The sequence below is a fragment of the Elephantulus edwardii genome, unplaced genomic scaffold, assembly GCF_000299155.1.
Source record: "Elephantulus edwardii isolate Elephantulus edwardi_28Jun2011 unplaced genomic scaffold, EleEdw1.0 scaffold00094, whole genome shotgun sequence".
Taxonomy (NCBI): domain Eukaryota; kingdom Metazoa; phylum Chordata; class Mammalia; order Macroscelidea; family Macroscelididae; genus Elephantulus; species Elephantulus edwardii.
This window is the reverse complement of record NW_006399844.1, coordinates 7,177,984-7,201,656: the sequence shown is the minus strand read 5'-3', so window position 1 is coordinate 7,201,656 and position 23,673 is coordinate 7,177,984. Positions and strand designations below refer to the sequence as shown.

Sequence of the window (23,673 nt, the reverse complement as noted above, 5' to 3'; positions counted from 1 at the left end):
AGATGGATTGATTCGGTGACTGGGGTAATCGGGATGGGTGTGTCAGAGGCGGTGCGGTTGGCGCAGGATAGAGCAGGGGTTAGGGCTGTTGTGCATAGGGTCGCTATGAGTCGGAAACGACTGGAAGGCACATAACAACAACAACAACAACAATCCTCACAATTGCTGACTGACATGCCTGAGGCCATTGCAACAGTCAATGGGTCAATCCATCTAGTTGAGGGTCTTCCTCCCTTTAAAAGTCCCTCCACCTTTCCAAGCATGATGTCCCTCTCCACGGAATAGCCTCACCTAACAATACTCCCAAAGTATGAGAGATGAAGCTTTATCATCTTTGCCTCCAAGGAACACTCTGACTATGCTTTATTCAAGACATCTGTTTTTTCCTTGTGGCAGTCCATGGGATATTTAGTATTCTTCTTCAACACAACAACTCAAAAGCATCAGTTCTTCTGTCATCCAGTTCTCAGATGCATAGCAAGTGAATGAAAATATAGCCTGAATCAGGTTCACCTTAGTCCTCAAACTGACATCATTGCTCCTTTGTACTTTAGAAGATCCCTGACTGCAGACTTTCCTAGTCAATACATCTGACTGCTGCTACCAAGTATCTTGATTGTGGATCCAAGTAAGATGACGGTATTGACAGTGTCAATCTTTTCTTCATCTAACATGATTTTGCCTATTGGTTCACTGGTGAGGATTCTTGTTTTCATGACTTAGAGATGCAGTGATGTAGTCCTTGGAGCAGGGTTATGTAATTTGCAATAACTGATTAGTCTTCCTCCATCCTGATGCCAATTCCTCCTCAGAGTCTAGCTTCTCAAATAATTTGCTTAAAAAAATGCAACAACGAATGAATCGAAATCCAAAATCTCTGTAAATGTTCATTAAAATTAATGAAATAAAATTTAAAAAAATTTGCTTAGCATATAGATTGAATATGTATGGAAAATGGATACAATCCTAACATCATCTTCTTTTAAATCATGCAGTGTTTCTTGCTTTGTTCTCTCAGCAGCCTCTTGATCTAGGTATAGGTTTCACATGGGCACAGTTAAGTGTTCTGGGATTCCTACTCTTCTCAGTGTTAGCCATATTTTTTTTTGCTTTTGCATAACAATGGAGCACAAATAGACATTCTTAACGGTATTCTTTGCTTTCAGCCAGGATTTATCTAACATCAGCAATGATATTGCTGGTGTCCACAGCCTCTTCAAGGTCCAGCTTCAACTGTTGGCTATTCTCTATGTACTTCTAGCCCTTTTTGAGTAATCTTCAGCAGTTATTTTGCTTGCATGTGATGTTATGATACTGTTTAATAAACAAACACCCAGCTGAATGTTTCAAAATAACAGATAAATTCCTGAATAAGCTCACCAGTCCAGGAAATTTGGAAGACAGCTGCCTGACCAACTAGAAGAGATCCATCTCTATTTGTTCTCATTCCCAATAAAGGTGATTCAGCAGAATATGGAACTAATGGCACCATGAGGTTGGTTCAAAATAGGGCAGGGTTCAAATCCCTTGTTCATAGAGTCACACTCGACATCATGTAACAGTCACCTTCAAGCTGCATAACCATTATCACCTTTTTCTGTTTTGTTCCTCTCATTAACTCATTGTCCCATTAGGTTCTTGTATGATCTTTCAAGTTGCTCTTGCCAGTTTTACCCTATATAGATCATAATGCTCAAGGCAGACTTTTTACCCCCTTTTCATCCTTCATTCCCTGATTGAAATGTTCAGTAGCAGGTTACTATCCAGCTCTTCAAGGGAGTTCTGGTAGCGTGGCAAAGCGTTAGAATCCACTGGCTGCTCTGCTGGGGGAAGACGGGCAGTCTCCTCAGGTGCGATTTACTACTTCTGAAAATCCTCGGGAGGGTTAGCAGTGGGTCGGTTCTGACTTGATGACACACAACATAACAACAATCCAGATGACACACAACACAACAATCCAGTTCTGGTCTCATGGAGAGGAGGAAGTCATTTATGCAGAGGCGATAGTATCTTAACAGAAGAGCCTATGGTGATGAAGGAGGAAGTTCAAGCTGCTCTGAAGGAATTGCAAAAAAAAACAACAAGGCCCCCAAAATTGACAGCATGCCAACTGACCAATTTCAACAAACACATGCTACCCTGGACACATTCACCGGGATGTGCCTGGTGAGTGTGTCCAGGAAAACTGGCCAAGTGACTGGAAGAGATCCATATTTATGTCAATTCCAAAAAAAGGTGACCCGACAGATTGTGGAAATTATCGAACAATAACAATATCACATGCAAGCAAGATCCTGCTAGAAATGATCCCAAAATTACTGGAACAGCATATCAACAGAGAATGTGCCAGATGTGCAGGCTGGGTTTAGAAGAGGCTGTGGCACTATGACATTATAGCCAATGTTAAATGGATCATAGCTGAAAGCAGGGAGTACCAGAGGAATGTCTATCTGTGTTTCACTGACTATGCAAAGGCATTTGACTGTGTGGATCACAACAGTCACTAACCTTGAGAAGAATGGGAATCCCAGAATATTTGATTGTGCTTATGTGAAACCTATCCTTGGACCAGGAGGCTATTCTCAGAACAGAGCAAGGAAACACCACATGGTTCAAAATCAGGAAAGGTGTATGCCAGGGATGCATCCTCCCTGCATAACTTTTCAATCTATATGTGGAACAGATCGACAGATCGATCATTCAGGAGGCTGAGCTCTATGAGGAGGAATGTGGCATCAGGATTGGAGGAAGATTCATCAACTACCTGTATTATGCAGATGATACAACCTTGCTTGCTGAAAGTGAGGAGGACCTGAGGCATTTGCTCCAGAAGGTCAAGGACTGCAGCCTTCAACATGGATTGAAGCTCAACATCAAGAAAGCAAAGATTCTCACAACTGGGCCAACTGGTGGCATGATAGTGAAAAGACTGAGATGTCAGTCTAGGGACTAAGGTGCACCTGCTCAGGCCATAGTGCTCACAATTACTATTTCACAATTACTGGACAAAGACCAAGTATGACAGAAGAATTGATGCCTTTGAGTTGTGGTGCTGGAAAAGAGTATTGAATATACTATGGACTCCTAAGAAATAAACAGGTCTGTCCTGGACAGGGTGAAGCAAGGATTTTGAAGCTCCTGACATACTTTGGGCATGTTGCAAGGAGGGACCAGTCCTTAGAGAGGGACATCATGCCTGGAAGGGTAGAGGGGCAGCACAATAAGGGAAGACCCTGGATGAGATGGTTTGATTCAGTGACTCATGACAGTGGGGGTAGGTGTGTCAAAGATGATCGGATTGGCTCAGGACAGAACAGGGTTCAGAGCTATTGTACACAGGGTTGGTATGAGTCAGAATCTACTCAATGGCACCTAACAACAATGCTACCCATGGCAAATGGCAATATAAAATGTTTTCCCTTTTCATGTTTTAATCCAAGTTAAACTCTTGTTTCATAATACAGTGAGAATTTTTCCAAGGATTGATTTAGCTCAAACAAAGAAAATGATTTAATTTGAAAATTTAGCTTGACTAGCTATGTGATTTCTTACAAGCTTTTTAAGTTCTAGGAGGAATAATTCTTTCTACTTAGGGAGGAAAAAGACAACAAATGTTAGGATAACTCAAGTTTTTATTATTATTACTATTATTTTCTCCCTGATAAGCAACAAATTCAATATTCCTAATCTTACAGCATCAAGAATGCATAGTAAGAGAAAATGAATGGAGGCCAAAAAAACTGTGCATTAAACAACAGGTATTGGTGAGGCTGTGAGGACATAAAAACCCTCAACTATTGCTGGTGTTATGGTACGATATTGGTGCTTCCTCTAAAAGTTGAACTACAGACCATGATATGATCCAGCAACTCTACTGCCAGGTATACTCAGAAGAAGTGAAAACTGAAAAGTAAACAGAATACTTGTAAACTGATGTTTACTGCAGCATTATTCACAATAGCCAAAAAGTAAAAATGGGCAAATTATCTCTCAACAGATGAAGAGATAAATAATGCTATCTACATACACAGATGAATGAATAAAAAGTGCTATCTACATAAACCTAAAGCTGTAAGGTTAGGAGTGATGGCTTTGCTGCTTATCCATTAATAATAATAACAACAACTATTATTATTATTTGAGCCATATTCTACTTGATGGCTCCTAACAACAACAACATACACAGAAATGATGTCTGAATATTTTCTATAACATGGATAAACTTTAAAAAGAAAGCTGAAATAAGCAAAACATAAAAGGAGAAACACTGAATGATTCTACTTAAACAAAATTAGGGACCTCCAGGGGCCTAGTGGATAGGGAGTTGTGCTATCAACCCCAAGACTGTCAGTTCAAATCCACCAGCTGTTCTTTGTGAAATAGATGGGTAAGCTTCTCCCATGGGATCTGCAGCCTCTAAAAACTTGCTGGAGAATCAGCTATGAGTTGGCTCTGACTCGATGGCATTAAGTTGAGGTTTATCCAAAACAGGCAAATTTTTAGTGTTTCCTAGGGGCGGACAAGCAGAGAGGGGAAAGGAGGAGTCATTGTTTAGAGGATGCTCAGCCTTTATTAAAGGTGATAAAAAAATGAAAATGAATAATGGTCATGATTTAATAATGTGATAAATATAATGCCAATAAATTTTATTTATGAGTTAAGGTTGAAATAGCAAATATTATATATATATATATTTATATTTCTATCACAACTGAAAAAAAAATTCAATAGACACACAAGTTATCCACTCTAAAACCTGCTCTGCCCCCATCCCTGTGCTGTTAATGCTGTGCTAATTAAGGCCTTTAAAAAATTTCCAGTCTCACATGTACAATGCATATTTTGTCTGCACTGGCCTTTGCCTGTTTACAATTATGCCTGCATTTTATTATTTTTTTTTAAAAGCTAACAGAATTTCACTAAATCAGGTTAAGTAAATTCAAATAGTCTTGATAATGTTGGGTGCATTTTAAATGTATCTTGAGTACTTACCAAGACAGACTTAAGATAATGGCATATTCAGAGAGGATAAAGAAACTGAACAGCTGTTAAGTAGCTGCATGCAGTAAAATGCTAAAGGTTCTAGCACAGAACTAACTGCCCTATGCACAGGGCTTATTTGACTCCCACTTTACAGAAGCAGATCACCAGGGCCTACTTTTCTCTGTGGAGCCGATGAGTGTATTTGAACCAACAGTCTTTAGTTAACAGCTTAACCGCTGAATCATAAAGTCTCCTAGCCGCTAATTACCAAGTTGAAGGATTTAGAGAGGTTCAGTAACAACCTGCAATATGCAGATCACACAACTTTGCTTCCAGAAAGTGAAGAGAACATGAAAGACTTACAGATGATATATCCAGCCTTCAGTAAGGATTAAACCTCAACATAAAATAAAAATCCTAACAACTGGGTTATTAAGCAACATCATGGTAAGTGGAGAAAAGATTGACGTAGTCAAGGATGTAATTTTACCTGGATCCGCAGCCAATGCCCACGGAAGAAGCAGGCAAGAAATCATACTTTTTTTTTTTTAAGAAATCATATTGTTAAAGAGCTCTGGTGGCATAGTCCATAGTGCGCTGGATTACTAAGAAAGCAAATACACAGCACTAGGCCAATCTGGAAAGGGGTGTCCAAGACTGTATTCTTTGACGGTATTTATTCAATCTGTATACTGAGCAAATAATCTGAGGAACTGGGCTATGCGAAGAACATGGAAAACTCATTAGTAACCTGCTGTGCCCAAATGGTAACATCTTGCTGAAAATGAAGACTTGGAACATTTACTGAGGAAGCTTAAAGACTACAAGATTACAACTCGATAGAAATCAAACAAAAATCCTCAAAACTGGACCAGTAACCAACACATAGAAAAGACTGGAGCTGTCAAGGATTTCCTTTTTCCTGGATTCACATAAATGCCAAAGAAGCAGAGGTTTAAGAAATCAAATGAGGTATTGCAGTGGGCAGAACATCTGCAGAAGTGCCAAAGAGCAAGGATGCCACTTTGCGGACTAATTGATCCAAACCATGGCATTTTCAGTTGCCTCCTCTGCATGTAAAAGCTGAGTGATGAGTAAGGAAGATCAAGATGCCTTTTAATTGTGGTGGTGGTGAACCATGTTTAACGGTCTACCAGAAGAATGAACAAATCTATCTTTGAACTTCTTAGACTTAGTGTAGGGTGAGCAGGAAAGAAGAGAAATTCAACCAGATGGCTGGACAGTGGCTTTAACAATGAGCAACAGTGGCTAGCAGTAACTGTGATGGTCCCGACTGGGCAGGGTTTTGTTCTCTTGTACACAGGGTCACGTATGCGTTGGAAGAGACTCCACGGTACCAAAGAACAGCAAATCTACTTGGATTACTGGTTATTAGATTAGGATTTAAAAATCCTTCCAAAAGAAAAACCCTCCACCTTAAATCCAGCACGTGATTTAAATCCTGCTTCATTTTAGCTACATTTTTCAAACACTAACAACTGGCCAATGCGAGTCCTTAAAAGTTAGCCAAATCTTTGCCCCTTGCTGCTTGGGAGAAGGGGCTGGGATCGAGAAGGGGAAAGGAGAGGGTTGAAGCGTAAAGAGAAGTCCTGCGTATCCCCAGGAACCCAGGCAGGCGAGGGGAAGGTGGGGTGGAAGTGGCAAGGCAGGTCAGAACAGAACCCAGAGTGGGTGAAAGCTGAATAGGGGCGGGAAGCAAGGGCACAACCATGGGACCCATCAAGTCGCCCCTCACCTCGACTGGGTAGAGTTCGCGTGGCAGCAACGCCTGCAAGTCTATGAGCAGAGTGATGGGGATGTGGGAGAGAAAGTAGAGGCCCAGCAGCAGCTCCAGGCCGCGCCTGGCGCTCAGAATCCCCATCTTCCGTTCTTTGCACCAGTGAAGTTCACCTGAAGCCGCCGACGTGGGACGAAGGACCCGCGGACTACCCGGGCAGCATGCCGAGCGACCGCGCCATCCCCAGAGGACTACGTAGCCAGCACACATTGGCTGGAGGCAAAGTGGAGGGGGCAGGATGCGCCGCCGGGCTCAGCCATTGGTTCGTCCTACGTGACGTATACCGAAGACTTTCCCATAAGCACTTTCCATTGGCTACTAGCAGCGCCAATGGGGCAGAGGCGGGCTCTCGCCGGCCACGTCGTTAGCTTGCAGGACAGCGGCGAGTTGCGAGTTAGCCGAGATGCAGGGTCGTCCGGGTGGTCTGCTGCACTCCGAAGTAGTCCGTGCTCTGTTGCAAAGCAGCGACTGTCCAGCGTAATCTCATTACTTCCTTCATGCACTTCATTTAGAATTTACCGAGGGAGCTCTGGTGGCCTAGTGGCAAGAAGCTGCGCTGCAATCCCCTTTAGCATTTACTGAGTCTACTAGTTAAGGGAGTTGACAGAAATGGAGCTCCCAAACCTGTGAAGGTGTCACAAACTAGGGTGGGCTGGACAATGCGTTGTAACTCGCTATGGCATCACGGAACAAGATCCCTGACCCTAATCATGGGGTCCAGGAAGACTTTTAAGTGTGAAATGAAGATGCCAACATTAGTTAATAAAAAGAGGACTAATGTGAGGGATATGTGAAAAGATTCTGGGACCTGGAAAGTGGTTACCCAGACAAGAGAAACATCAAGTATGTGGCTCTGAGGTGAATGGAAGGATTGCAGGAGTAAGGGCCCCAGTGGAGGTGTGTGGTCATTGAACGGGGGGGGGGGGGGGGGGCTCAGTCTTCTAGGCTGTATACTTTTCCGCAGCAGTCCACAACAGTCACCAGTCTGCCTTGTCCAGGGCTGAGAAGTCATGTGATTTTAAGGAGTTGAGTTAAAAGTACATAGTTGAAGACTGTGCCATTAAACCCAGAGAGGGAGTGACATGAAGCCAAAAGGGGCTGGTAGATGAGGGAAAGTAAATGGATGAAAAACCTTAGTGTGGTGGCAATAGTGGGGCAAATGAAACAGAAGTTTGGGAATTCAATGCCTGTCTTCCTGATGTCATGGAAAAGCCTGGCTTAAATGGACACAAGGTCAAGGGATAATGAACCCCGATGTGCGATAGAGACTAAGATTAGGCTGGTAAATTGAGTGAATAGGCCGGGAGCATACTGCAAAGACTTGAATAAGGTGGCCATGGTCTTTGCAATCACTTGCTATGCATCAGAGAGCTGGACAATGAATAAGAACGACAGAAGAATTATTGATGCCTTTGAGTTGTGGAGCTGGAGGAGAGTATTGAACATATCATGGGTTGCCATGAGAATAAACACTTCTGTCCTAGAGAGGGTGAAACCAAGTTGTTCCTTGGAGGGGAAAAAGTATGTCTCACATGCTTTAGGTATATTGCCAGGGGGGACAGGTCCTTGGAGAAGGACATCATTCTTGGAAGAGGGGAGGGACAGCACAAGAGAGGAAAACCCTGGATGAGTTAGACGGGTTGACACAGTGACTTGGGTAATGGGGGCAGTGAGATTGGCTCAGAATAGGGCAGGATTCATAGCTATTGTGCACAGGGTTGCTAGGAGTCCCAAGTGACTTGATGACACATAACAACAATCACATGAAGGTGTGCACCGTCCAAGGTATGGCTTAAACAGAGTGGAGAGGAAATGGGAGTAGATATGGCTTCTGTGGCAGGAAGGCTGGTGACCTCCCCACTCCTGACCCTGAGCTTGTTCAGTGTGAGAAAATGAGCAGCCTGCAAGGGAGAGGGCTGCAGGGAGTTCTTAGGGGAAGAACCGGGCATGGGCTGCTGCTACAGGAGGGGAGGGGTGAGGTTCCTGCTGGAGGTAAAGCAGCTGCAGGGGCCTCCACTCTACCCTTCAGTGCTGTGAATACAGCTCTCCTCTCTCTCCATTCTCCAAACCTTGGTCTTCTTTTTCCTGAAAGCAAATGTTCCAATACCCCTTGAAGAAACTGAGCCTCTGAGAGAGGAAGGGTTTCCCCTAGGATTGTGAAGTAGAGTGACTAGGATCCAGTGTCCTAACTTACAGCCCAGGGCTCTTTACAAGGCTGTCTAGTTAGGTGCAGAATCAGTTCAGGTCTCATATCTTTGGGGCAGACAAGCACCTCCTTCTACAAGGTCTCAAGAACACTCATGGGCAGAGCCAAGTCAGAGGACTCCATACATAGTTATGACTCGGATGTACTCCACACTGTGCCCCTCTGCCCCCAAACTAAACCACCAAGTCCCAGTCAATTCAACCTGATTAGCTAGCGGTGAGACTTATTCCAGAAACTCAGTCATCCTGATGTAAAAGACCGAGTGCTTGAAGAATGCATCACCAGCAAGGAGCGTGATAACCACCTCCCTCGAACATCAGACACAGGACATCTGACCACTGTCATGGAGCAACCAACCTCATCAGACCCCTGGACGCTTTCCTCTCTTTGCCTACTTCCTTCTCTCCCTTTAAAAGTGTGGCTTGACCCTGAGATGTCAGAAGCGGTCTTCAAGGCACCCATGCTGCAGTTTCTCTCAGATCTGGAGAAAGCACATTTAAGAGCTTCAATCCTTGTCTCGACTCTTGTGACAATGGCTTGTAGTGACAGCAGAACAGTCTTTTTCTAGTTAAAATGCATGCCTTCCATCATCTATTTTTGAAATACACATTTCCTCTTGTTAATAACAGGACCTTTCATACTGCTGCTTTTTTACTTCTTGAGCTCCCATTTCTGTTCCCTTATGTAACTTTTCCAAAATCAAACCCAATGTCATAGATTCTGAAGTACAGCGATTCTCCACCTGTTTCCATGGCTGTAAATCTTTACAGATTGTTCATCTTTCTCCCATGGAGTGGTTTCTTGTTGTTGTGTGCCACTGAGTCAGAACCGACCCATAGCTGACCCTCCACTAAGTAGATGGCACAGAAGGAGATTGCCCATCCTTCTCTCCACTGGAGCAGCTGCTGGATTTGAACTGTGTGCCTCTGGATTGCAGTGCAGCTCCTTCCTACTAGGCCACTAGAACTCCCTAAGGAGTGGTCGGTGGATTCGAACAGCTGAGCTTTCAGTTGGCAGCCCAACACAATACCAGGGCTTCCTTATGCAAGCATAGCCTATTGGAATAGATTTTATGCTTTTATTAAAGACTACCACACTTGCCTGCAACAAAAAGATTTGAAGTTTCTTGTGATCTTAAGGCTCCAAAGTGTTAAATTCTTTGTACTGTATTGTCATTGCATTAAGAAATAAAAAATACATTTTAAAAAGAACTATCAAACAATTCATTGGGACTGCATATTTTATGGTTAAGAGTTTGCTCTTTCCCTTAGTTTATGTATATGTTAAAAAAAATAGTATTTTTTAAATGAATTTTAATCAAGGCTTACAGACTTAGGGTTTCCATTCATTGTTACTCTTTTCTGCCTGTCCACCCCTCCCCCCAATTCACTCTTCTCCTTGAAAAAGAAAAGAACTCTTTCATTGTTATGCTATCTCTCCCCCCAAGTCCACTCCACTGTGCAGCCTTCATTCTGGACAACTGTCATGACAATAATATCCATTCATAAATCCCTTTTAAACCGTTCTCTCCCTCATCTATTTTAGTGCAGTATACATCATTCTTCCCCTCCTTCTCTGTCTTGCCTCAACCCCGATGTCAGTCCTGTTTTACAACAGTGCAGTAATTGTCCTTTTGTGACTGAGATATTTCACTCAGCATAATGTTCTCTAGGGTCACCCATTTTGTATATTTCATGAGTTCCTTGTTCAATGCTGCATAGTATTAAATTGTGCTTCCCTAACCATTCATTGATGGGCACTTAGGTTTCCAGCTCTTTGCTATTGCGAACAAAACTGCAATAAACATGGGTGTGCACATATCTGCTGGGTGGCAGCTATGGTTTCTTTAGGGTAAATTCCCAGTAGTATAATTGCTGGGTCAACTGGTATCTCTATTTGCAACTTTTTGAGAAAGCACCATGCAGCCTTCCATAGTGGTTGCACCATTTTACACTCCCACCAACAGTGAATAAGGGTTCCAGTTTCTCCACAACCTCGCCAGCATTTGATGTTTGCTGTTCTGTTAAATTTTGCTATTCTTACTGGGGTGAGATGATACCTCAGTTATTTTGAAAAAAAAATTGTATTCTTAGCATGGGATAGGGTACACTGTCATTCCAGTTCCTACTTTTATTTTTTAAATGTAAAAGCTGAAAGTATTGTGCATCTAAATAGGTGGTAACAGGGGTTTTGTTGTTATTGCCATTAAATTCTTTGAACTCCTTCAGAAGGGTATGCAAAAATTCTGACATGCCATAAACAATTTTAATGATAACTCAACTGACAGGTTGGTTAGGTCACCCTCTAATTTTCCTGAAAGGAATGGTCTGGGAACCATCTGCCTTGCAAAATGATTTCTTACCAAATCACTTTAATCAGACTTGTTATCCTTGTCTAGAGGCATCTTATTTAACTTGATAAACTTGGAAAAGACTGAGAAAATAGAAATGTTAATTTTAATGTATCACTGCCAATGATTTACTCACTCATTGCCTTTGGGTTGGAGCTGATCCTCCAGTGGGTTTTCAGAGAATGACATGGGAGATTACCCATCTTTCTTACTCAGTGGCTGCTGGACTTGATCTGCCTGTCTTTGGTTTGGCAGCACAACCCCTTAACCATTAGGCAACCAGAATTCCTTTCCTTCACAATAGCATACTTTAAAAAAACCCACCAAAACACCCAACGATCTCTTGCTTTAAATATTCTGTAGCTGATAAAATTCTAATTCTAGAACCTCTCAATGGCAAATCAGTCAAAACTGGTTTCCTCTTGTTGGAAAAAAGCTGGTTTTATTTTACTGTCCCCATGAAAACCAGTTCAAGTCTCTAGTCTAATCCTCCCATGTAATTAACTAACTGCCTCTGAAAACCCACCGGTGGATCAGCTATGGGTTGGTTCTGACTTGACGGTACACAACAATCCTCAGATAAAGCTGTGTCATCAATTTGCTGCCTGAGTAAAACAGGCACTGCCTGTCTCAATATTTCCAACACTTTTTGCTTTACATCCAAGGAGTTCTCTCCCAGAACTGAGGCATCATTTGACAATCATGGGAAGCCTCAAATTGTCCCTTTACTTCGCAGACTTAAATGCACGTGCTAACAGAACTCCAGAGGCTAGGTCTCTTTAGGGTTATGTGTATCTCACCTAAATTTTTTAAAAGAATGCCCCTCTACTTAAGTTACTGTGCTCTACTAGAAGGTATTTTATAGACATACTGTCTAGGTCTGTGTCGGTTTCCCCACGTGGTCACTAATTTTTTTGTTCGCCATTCTGTCTTGCACTATAGACCTTACAGTGCTTGAAGGATACCCTGTGTAAGTGCCTATGATGAGCATCTGTGGATGACAAACTGTATTTTCTGAAAATACCTTTTAAATGAAACCTCTGCACTTAAATGACAGTTTACAATTTCAGGCTTTTTATTCCCTCCCGCTCCCACAAAACTTTGACCAAATAATTCTGTTGTCTCTGGCCTCAAATTGCAGCTGTTTGAGAAGCCAAGCTTCAATTTGTTCATTTTAGCTAAAATTGGATTTTGTCTTTTCTATTTAAGATCTTCTGTTATCTCGCAGGGTCGCTGTAACCTGTTATCTAACCTGCCCTGCTTATGATTGGTGCTTCCTAAACCTCACTGATGAGAAATCTGGGGAAGCTACTGTTGAATGCTGTCCAGCTCCCTCCCATTGTCACCAGAACTAATATTTTACAGGCCTGTGCTTCATTTTCACCTTTTGTTTCTCCTGTAATACTGTCTGATCAGTTTAACTAATTTCCCAAACATTTTTACCATTTGTATCAGTTTTCTTTTAAAATTTGCCTCATCGTGAAAGAACTTTTTCCCAAAGAAAAAAGCAAACTGGTGTGTGTGGGAGGTGTGAGGTGGGCAGAGAGGAAAATGTGCAACAATGAATGAATGGAAATCAAAGTTCTTTATAAACTTTCATTAGAATATCAATTAAAAAAGTTTGCCCCATCATATTTCAGTAAGCTGCACGTGGCCTCTGGCTTCTTTAGGAGAGGTGAGGATGGAAGGCTCCAGGCACATGTGGCTTTCTTTTTGCCACAAGTGGGTGTCGGCAGAGCAGATTTACCCGATGAACTGAGGGTCTCTGGCCCAGAGTCCACCAGCATTTGAGTGTGCCAGAATGGTAAAATACAGAAATGTCGGGCCATGCCTGCAGGGTGAGGGTGAGTGTCTTGGGAGTCTTTAGTGTAAGCTAGACACGGCCTCCGGCTTCTTGAGGAGAAGCGAGGATGGACAGTGTTTGGTGGAGCTCCCCGATTAAAACAAGCTTGGGTGGCATTTAACAGCAATAATATCAACATAAGAGTGTGATCAGTTGGCCTAGTGGACAGAAAGTAATGCTACCAAGCCAAAGGTGGGTGACTTTTAATCCGTGGCCCTCAGGCCTATTTTTCATTGTTTTTGTTCAAACATTCTTCTAGGTCGTATAGCCCTGGTGTGTCCACTTGCTGTACAGAGGTAACTTGTGGTTGTGTGAAGCTGAACAACACTGTGACCCTGATGTCTCAAATGCGATAATGGTTACCCATGGCGGACAGTGTTTAATGGCGCTCCCCGATTACAAGAAGCTTGGAAGCAGGAGTGGCATCCACTTCTGTAAATAGCTTGCCTCCGGAAACCCTATGAACCTGGAGGAAGGATGAAAGTCACACAAGTGTTCACAGGGTCGCTATGAGGTGCCTATGACTTGATGGCACTTAACATCATATTTCAGTCATATTCACTAGTTGGGTCTGTTACCTTTAATGTATAAAATATTTTAAATGTATGCCTTTTAGATTCTTTACCCATTCTTTCTCATATTGGAAGTATTTGGTTTCTGGTAGAGAAAAGAATTTATGCCTTCGAATTGTAGTGCTGGAGAAGAGTCTTAAACATATCATGGACCTCCAAGAAAAGTCAGTTCTGGAGAGGGTGAAACCAAGTTTCTCCTTGGAAGCTAGGGTTTTGAAGCTCCATCCACACACTTTGAGCACATGGACAGGAGGGACCGAACCTCAGAGAAGGACATCAAGTTCAGAAGGGTGGAGATGGACAATGGAGGTAGGGGTGTCAGAGTCCGTGTGACTGGCTCAGGACAAGGGAGGCTTTACAGAGCTGCTGTACAAAGGGTTGCTATGTAGGTGACTCAACAGCACTTAACGACGTTTAGTGGCCCACTTCCCTATGTTGTGTCATTGTGGATGGTTACTTTGTAGTTGGGTGGGCGACATCTCTTGGAAGGAATTCTCTGAGGACTGGAGGGCACAAGCCTGCAGAGAGCATTCACGTTTGCTTTTGCCAGGCAGACCAGGGCATTCTCAGCAGAAGGATAGCTTTAGTCCTAGCCCAAGTTCCCAGGTCTCAATGGTAACACAAATATGAACTCTGCTGGCACAAGGGTCAACCAGTGACTAAGAACTTTTTATCCCCCCCTCCATGCCAAGTGAAGAAAAGGTTTATTAAAGCAAAATACTTTGCAACGGGAGAATGGCGGGATAGCGAGGTGGCTAGCTCATGATTCCATGACTAAGCACTTTTGTGGAACATTTTTCCAACCTGTGCTCAAACTGTTACAAATGGTCAATTTTTTATGTGCCAGGTGGTTGTTTCAAGCCTAAGTTCCAGGTTACTTCTTCAAGCCTCATATCTGGAAGATGGGGTTAATTAATAATAACACCCATATTATAGGGCTGTTATAAAGTTGGCATTTTTAAGTCACTGCGAGGATTGGGTGGTACATAGCCATTAATATTAGCTATCTGTGTTACTTATTTTTATCAATTAACAAATGAATCAAGGGAAGCAATAGGTTTTGTACTCTTTGTTCTTTACCTGTTTTTGGCCTCTAATGAATTCCATTTCTTTATTCAGCTATTTATGTAAGAAAAAAAATCATTATTTTTTCAAGAATCTGAAGATACATAAGAGGATTTAGGCTATCTAGTCTTCAATATTACTGGAAATAAAAATTCAGCTAGTACTTCTTGTTACTCCACATTTGTTATAGGCTATGATATGTATATGAAGACATGCTAATTTTTAAAGTCCTTGCTGGCAAAATAAACTATCCAGCAAGATATGAAGCGATATGAAATGGAAAAATATACAGACAATAGGGCCATATCCAGATTTGCCAAAAAGTGAGACCTTCAACAAATGCCTTTTGATTTTTCTGTGTTTAGTGGGATGGAGAAAAAAAAGAAAACTTGGTTATATTTAAAAAGCCATTTGGATAATGTATTAAAAATTAGTATTCAAATAGGAAATTATAAAAAATCCCCCAAGTACAATGATATATTGGAGCACTGACTTACCTGCAGGCTGCTGATTCAACCTTTTATTATATGTTTTCACAGAAAAAAAAGTCATGTCAGAGGGCAAAAACAGAGATAAAGGGGAATACATTCAAGTTACTTGTTAATTCACTTGAATAAGGAAAAAAAGTGCCTCAAATTAAAGGAACCAGACAGTTCTTTGCATGGCTCTGTGGAACAATCTTCTTTTTTTTTTTCTCTCCTTTTTTTTGGGAACAATCTTCTATACAAACATCTCATCACCGGCATGAAAGCAGTACAAACATGCTTATGCCAAGTATTTCTGGAATGATCCAAAAAAACTGGACATGGTGGTTGCCTCAGAGAAAAGAAATTCCTTTTTACCATACATCATTGTTTTGGTTGTTCCATGTGAATATTTTACTAATGCAAAATATTTAAAACATTTTAATAATTAAAAAAAAGGCTTTCCATATAGCCTTACTTAAGAGATTCCCCCTACCTGGAAGGATAAACATGCATCATAATTCTAATGTATACTTCATTTATAAAATTAAGTAAAACAGCAGACATGATTTTCCCAAGAACTGATGTAGAGTAGCTTTTGAGGATGAGAAATTTTGAAAAATTTAGTGGTAGTATAACAAGAAATCAACCTTTTCTTACTCAGAGCCCTACGCACAACATTTCTCTAAGACAAGAGACCATATAAATCTGCTACTTACTACAGGCCCAGATCTCTTAGCAAAGGCCCTCTTGTTAAAACAATAACCTGAAAAACTGTCACATATCCCTTCTTCTCAAGTGTCTAGGCATTGTCCATGAGCTGATAAAACTCACTTAAAAAAACATAGGCGAAAATAGTTGCCACTGATGTGGTCTCAAAATCTTTTACGTTAAAACAAGAGAAACTGCAAATCCAATCCGCTAAGTAAAATCAGTCTCTCCAATTTAGTCCTGACTCCAAAATGGAAAAAGATTTTATAGCATCTAATACTTTAACCAAGGAATTTAAACTCTGCTTTTCCCTCATAGTATGAAAAGAAAATCTTTATTAAACAATATTAAAGACAACTCAAAATCAAAAGCTAATCAATACAATGAGAACTCCATGAATCTTGGTGCTTAGATGGGAGGTGAAGGACTCTGGTTCCCAGTGTATAAAACTGGGTCGCCACTGAAGCTTAGGCCTAGGTTTCAGGGTTGGCAAGTGGGGGAGTACTCTAACTTGAGTTATACTCTTCTAACTCACCAGCTACCAAAATGACAAAACCCAAAGGGAGCTCTGGTGGCCTAGTGGCAAGAAGCTGCACTGCAATCCCAGAGGCACAAAACTGAAATCCACCAGATGTTCTGCTGGAGAAGGAGGGACAATCTCCTCCTGTACCAGTCAGACCCGATTTGATGGTACACACACACAAAATACAATACAATACAATAAAAATAAAAATAAATTGCCCGGTATAAGGAAAATTTAAAAAAAAAAACAAACAAAAAACACCACCACGACAAAACCCGATATTCCATTTCCAAGAGCACAATCTTGGCACTAGGTCCTAATGGGAATGAGATGTAGCTACAGCCTTGGTCAACTCTGCTTGAACCCCACCCCTCCTCCCACATTCGTACCTCCCTCCTTTCCAGAGTTCCACATGAAATCCTAAGGATGGCCTTGCTTGTCTGGCCTAGGTTTATTGTTGTTGCTATTTTGAGGTGCTGTCAGGTTGACCATGACTCATAGAGATCCTATGAAATAAGGAAGAGGGAAGAAAAGAGGGGAGATGTGAGAATAATTAATAACAACAATGAAGTTGTAGGGGAAGAAAATGATTAATGATACATTTGAGGTTGCTACGGATATCCATGTGGAAATTTCCTGTAGGTGTCTAGTAAAGAAATCTGGGCTTATAGATGAGATACAAGTTTTTGCAAAAGTTTGTTTTTTTTTTTTAAATAAAAACTAGTTTCCTCAAATATCAAAATAGAAATATAAATAAATATCTCAAAGCATTGCCAAGTTAGGAAAGAAGCTGTACTGAAGAGAAACAAAACCAGGGAAATAATACAGATGACACTTTTTTTTTCCAAATGTCACATTTAATGTTTTCACCACTGTACTTCAAATCTACATTGTACAAAGTGACCAGTAAGTGTGCCACGATAATTGACCAACCTCTGAGATTGTACCTTTCACACCAGTGTCTTCTTGGGCTCTTTTGATACTAAACACGTTTCTCATTCAAGTGAATTGAAATGCTTCAGTTGGGTTGATTCTCAGGAGCCTCATAAAAAAAAACAAAGATATTGCACCATCTTTGTTTAGTAATTCATTGTTTGTTTCGTTCACAGCAAATAATTACTTCATTGAAGTTAAAACTTCCAAACATAACTTATTAATAGTCTTCAAATTCAGCTCAGATCACTCAAGATGAAAAATCTCTGCTAAATACAGATAACTTACAATAACTTTAACAGTTAATTGTCCATAACACACACCAAGGTTTTTCCCTAGACCAATTTTAAGACGATCCATCAGTATACCTTGTACAGGTGAAAAACAATCTTCGATTTTCTTGTCTTTTTTTTTTTTAATATAAAAATTGGAAGGGACATTCAAGTTTCAAGTCTCCACATTGAACTTAAAAAAAAAATAATCATCAGCATGTGGAGGTAAACAAGCCAAGTTGTCTAACTCCAGGAGGTAGAGGCCTTCAATTTGTATTCATATATACATATGCACAGAAGAATTCAGTGTTCCAACAGAAAAAAGAATTTGTCAAAAAGTAATAAGTTATTTACTACTGTGACATTTCAAGACTCCCACAGCTTTGCCTAAGGACACAAACACATTTGACATGATCCCTATGTGCCTTTTTTTTTTCCTTTTGTGGCTTTAATTTTTTTTTAAAATTTGTTTTTAGCTTTTAATTTTTTTTTTCAAAAAAAATTTTTTTTCTCTTTACTGTCCAGTGCAGGAAAAGTCTCACAAAATTTTACAGACCTAAAATGTGCAAGCTAGTTCTCTCTCTATACAGCAATATTGGGATTCTTTTTGAAATTAGCCCAGAAATGAATTATTTACACACATGAAAGATGCATGCCTTGGGGTTCTTTTATGTAAGAAAGAGCAGAAAAACTTCTAATAAAAATAGATTAAATATATATATATATATATTTATACTGGGTAAGGGAGGGGAAGGTTTAGTCTCTCCTAGTCACAAACTCATTCTCTCTACCCACAACATTTGATTTTAGACAGCACACATCACCGTCACGGCTCTAATGAAGATAATTATAGGGCTGGATCCTTAGGTGGCATGCCCCTACCCCCTGCCCCAAAGGTGCAGCCATGATCAGCTCACGTGGCTCCATGATTGGTCGCAGGCAAGGTTTCTAGGTTCTTTAGTTTTAGAAAACCCCAAATCTTCAGGAATGGCTCAAATATCAAAATGTATGACTGTCGTGTGTGTGTATAGGTGTGTGAACAATCTCACTTCATTAAAAAAAAAACAAAACAAAAAAACCCCAAGAAACAACTCCTCCCAAAAAAAAACCCCAAAACCCCAAATTTGGTTCAATTCTCTTTTGTTCTGAGGTGAGCCATAACAGCTGCACTGAATTCATAAAACATGTGCAACTCTGGGTAAAATATGTTTCTAAAAGCACAACCACTTTACAAGATTAAAAGTCTAGTAACATTTCTAAATATTATTCATATCATACAAGTAGTGGTTGTTAATTTAAAACTTCATTAGTAAAATTACAGTACAAGCATGATTAACCTCCAGAATTGCAAATCCCAGACTCCAGTGGAAAGCTACATTACATCTTCAGTAGTACATTATCTTCCACCATCACTCCCAGACCAGAGGAGATGGGGGCATCTCAGACGGCTGAGCAACAGTGGAACTAGAAGGAGGAGGAGAAATTAGCTGTAACACATCAATGAGCAAAAGGGCAATTCAATACTGTTTTTCCTCTTAAAAAAAAAAGAACAACTGTAATGTTATGATCACTCTTTGATTTTCATTTCTTCTAAGCACAGTCTAGAGAGACTATGGAGGAGTTATTGAGACCATTGTGGAGCTAACCAGCTGCTTCATGAGAGAAGGTGGGCACTCTCTTCTGATTTACAGTGCTGCCCTGAAAACCTGCTGAAGGGTCAGCTCTGGGTTAATTCCAACTCTGTTGCCCTGAGTTTGCGTTTTGAGGGATGTTTTTTAAAAAACAAAACAAAACAAAACAAAAAACACTTTAAATTTGAATTTGTCCCAAATTGTTAGTATACATTTAAGGATAAATACTGAGGTGGCTCATACATGGGTCTGAAAGGCGCTTGTCCTTCACTGCCTGTAGGACACTGACAGTTTCTTAACCTTTCTAAACCTGAACAGCCTTATTTGAAAAAGGAACAATGTTGTCTCTATGAGGATAGTACTATCATAGGTTACTGTGCTGAATACATAAAACAATGCATATAAAGTGATTTTCAGTGTCTACTGTTAAACAAAGTAAATGCTAGCCATCTAGAAAAAATAAAATCTATAACCACCTAGGAAAATAGCCTTCACAGCTGAGGATGGGCAATCTCCTCTTATGCGATTTGCAAACTTGAAAACTTAATGGTGGGTTAGTACGGGTCAGTTCACGGGCAATAAGCATGAGAAATGAGGACCTATTTCGAATGAGCGTCCTAAGATTCTTCCATCATGTCTAAGTTGAATAGGATGGATAACTTGCCATTTATTACCCATATATCGGGATATTATTAACTACAACCTAGATTATAAATTCTGAGGGTTGTGTGTGCAACCACTATGGTTCCCTAGGGCTCAGGATGAAGACTTGTAGTGGAAAGGTGCTAACATACCCAGCTGAAGGGGAAATAGCCCAAGTAATTTATCAACATAGGGAAGTAAAAATGCAACTTAATTCTTGCACAAAAAAATACATAAAAGAAATGAAAGTCACTTGACTTTAAAGATCCAAATCCATATTTCTCTGCCTTATTTTGTAATGTAGAGGTTTTTTTCTCTCATTTGCCATCTGGCATGATGTTATTAGCTTTTGTCAACAGAGGGCGCTGGAAGGACACCGTAAAGTCTAGCTCCAGGAAGAGGCCCTCTGAGTAGGGTTCTCCATGCACCCTCAGGTAAACCTTCCTGCAATCTAATAGATCCAAGGATAGGTTCCACGTCTTTGGCAAGTTCCTCCACCACCCTCAAGTTCATGTTCCTCTGGTTGCCTTGCTCTCTCCAAAGAGTCTTGGTTGAATTGGGGCCTTTTCCAAATTCTTAAATCCTTGTTTGTTCTCCCCAGGCCAGATGGAGTGGCTGCTTTCTGCCATTTGCTACTCTACTCCAGGGCCTTTTAGTCGTTAATCATCTTTTCCTAATTGATAATTCTTGTTATTAAATTTCCTCTGTTTGTAATACTAGCTTGGCTTCTTTCTGCTAAGTGGGTTCTGACTGATTCAGGGATTACAGGAAAAGATGAAGGTGAAACAAGGACGGATGATGTTGAGGCAGCTCAAACCAATAAACCTGTTGATGCTTCCTCTAAATAGACTGTACCAGCAACTTACCCATAAACAAAATATAAGAATTTCCTTGCTTGCAGAGATTATACAGGCAGGGACATGGGGGCCCCAAGATTAACTCTAACTTGCAAAATCATACTGGCACCTTTTAAATTCTAATAGCAGTGTTAGATTATATGCATATAGTTACCTAATAAAGCTCTTAAAAGCAGCAGACTGAGGGTTGATGCAGAGAGGCACTCTGTTTCCTTTCTGCTGTTCCAAAATGAACTGGTGAATAATTTCTGCGGAGAAAGCAAACCTCATGTAACTCAGGTCCACCTGTAGGCTTGACAGCCCTGGATTCTAACTTGATTTAGTACACACACACACACACACACACACACACACACACACCCCACCCCACCCCCTTACTGGTTCAGTTAAACCAAACACATATGTCATCTATCAGGCATAATCCAGCTGAACTTTCCTGAGACCAGGCTGATAGTTGAGAAAAAAAAACCCAAACTGACACAAATTCAAAGTCTGCATCACAGGAATTGGAGTCCCAGCAGTGGGACCACTAAAATGGTCTGTAACTTTAAGCGTGATTCCACAGATTGGCATCATGGGTGATTACTTGCCTTTTAAAAAATTACTTAAAACTCTGGGCTAGTTTCTTTGTGAGAACCGTCATGTCTTCCCTAACAAGCTATAAGAGATGCATTCAGAATTCCAGTTAATAGTAATTCCTATTCCTACCCCAATATGAGATGATGCCAGAACATTTTACAGTAGCTAATGACATCAAAGGATGTTTCTTTCAGTATCTAAAAAAAGGAATCCATTTAGGAATTTTTTTTATCTTTTTTTAGAACTTTGCACACTATGTAAGAAAGAATTCCCATATATTTCATTTAATGAAAATTAATAAACATTAAATATATTTTTATTCACTAAACGAGTCAGCTCTGAAAATAAGAACAAAATATGCCTTTTTCTGATGTTCCTCTAGATTAAATCAGCATCTCTGTAACATGGCTTTTTTGGCAAATGTGCCGTGGATATACAGCTACATGCAAGGTTATAAATTAAGTATATGAAGCTTTGGTCACGTGTCCAGATCTTGGCCCTTCAAGGGCCACATTATGGAAAAAGAATACTAGTCACCTTGCTTGGCCAAAGGCCAATTAAAGAAACTTACCTTTAACCTGTCGAACAGAACTGAGGTTCTTTTCAAATGTGTCATCAAATTTGGGATTGGTGACGGGCTCGAAGTCACTGGTATAAACTCTTCCAGTAGAGGTGGAAAAGCAACATTTACACATACACGTGTGGTATCGTAGTCGCCCTTCATCTAAGTAGGGGTGGGCTAAGGCATCCTTAGCGGATATTCTTTTGGACTGAAATCAAATTTAGAGACCAGCACATCAACACTACAGATAAACATAAAAGTTCACAAAGGATCTTTCACAAGACACAGTAACTGCTTTAGTATGTGTTTCCAGTGCATCCGTGCAAAGAAAGAGAATGGAATTTAGAGGCAGTAACAAACCAGTAGGGGGAGCATCTGACTTAAGACAGCAAACTGCTGTGGGCATCTACCACCATCAGCACTGCGGAGTGACTTTCCCTTAAGATTCTGACACGTTCCCACCTTGAAACAGATGTATACAGAATCAAAAATGACAAATATCATGACATTTCAAAATGTGTTGAAGGGGAGAAGTTTACATTTTAAATAACAGCCTCTATTTTCTAAATATGTTCCAGTATTTAGTATTTAAAATGTAACCAGTACTTAAAATGACAGTTTAAAAAAGCTGCTTGATACACAGTTTCTTTTAGAATACCAAACAGACTGTAGGGCAAAGACACATTTACAAGCTGCTGTAGCAGATAATGGTCTGAATGTCATTTGCTAACCCCAGCTCAGCCTGAAGATCCTGGGGTTGAGTCCACATGCCCGGCCTGTGGTTTTGTGACACTTTGAATCACAACAGTTAAAACCTCGTTTTAGGTTTGCACAAATGTTTTTAAACTCACTATTTCATTTAAAAGAAAAGCAATGCCCCTCTTTTAAGCCCAGTGGACATAAGCATTACTGAGGGAAAGTTTTAAAGAATTTAAAGATGGACTCAATAAAGTAGAACAAAACCAAACACATACCCTACTTCCAGTATCGTCAAGCACTTGACACAACACACAAAAATTACACAGAACCTCTCTGCACCCTTAAATAAATTACAAAATAACTGGGTCATCCTGACTTGTTCTGATGCCAAGTAAGAAAATGTTAAATATTTTCCCATAATCGTGGGTTCCCTCCAAAACCACAACTTTATCTGACATTTTTGCTGTGCTGAAGTTAAAAGACATGTTGGGAATTTCAAGGACATCATAATCAGAAAGAAAGCTGCTGTTTATTCACTATGAGCAGATGAATGTAAATTTGATAACCTCGGTTATGTGTCCCCCCTTCTTTTCACCACTTGCTGTTTTGTGATGCAGCCTTTGTGGAGTTTTAACTTTCTCCCACTTTTGGCTAGTAAACGTTTCCCTTTCTTTTTTAAAATAAGCCCAAGTCATCTTTTGACAACTACTCCTAGAGGTTTCCCCTGGGATTAAGTTCTACTGTAAGAGACCCCCAAAATCTCAGTAGGCTGACAGTGCTATTCACTCAGCCCCAAACCCGTCGCCCTCAACTCCCTTTCCCATGATTAGTCTCATATAAGGTGAACGAGCTCTGTGGTTTTTGCACAGAGAATATGACCCCTAGTGGAGCTAACTTCTGTTTCTGACTGAGCATGGCTGAGTGTGTCCAAAATAGTGGCAGCAATGATGAAAACTAGGTTTTAATTTCATCATCTGGCAATT

General features: G+C 40.6%; 2 protein-coding genes across 2 annotated transcripts in view; both read right to left on the bottom strand.

The window, feature by feature from the left end:
• The window catches only part of TMEM97 (transmembrane protein 97), a 16,331-nt gene extending 9,466 nt beyond the window's left edge, over nt 1-6,865 (bottom strand). Inside the window, exon 1 of the mRNA XM_006890946.1 lies at nt 6,740-6,865. Coding sequence (XP_006891008.1) covers nt 6,740-6,865 — 126 coding nt within the window. The remainder of the gene's footprint in view (nt 1-6,739) is intronic.
• A 12,008-nt stretch (nt 6,866-18,873) lies between these two features.
• Nucleotides 18,874-23,673, bottom strand: part of NLK (nemo-like kinase) — a 180,533-nt gene continuing 175,733 nt past the window's right edge. The window contains exons 9-11 of the mRNA XM_006890945.1: nt 22,001-22,199; nt 21,005-21,098; nt 18,874-19,184 (exon numbers count right to left, since the gene is read on the bottom strand). Coding sequence (XP_006891007.1) covers nt 19,130-19,184; nt 21,005-21,098; nt 22,001-22,199 — 348 coding nt within the window. The 3' untranslated portion in view covers nt 18,874-19,129. The remainder of the gene's footprint in view (nt 19,185-21,004; nt 21,099-22,000; nt 22,200-23,673) is intronic.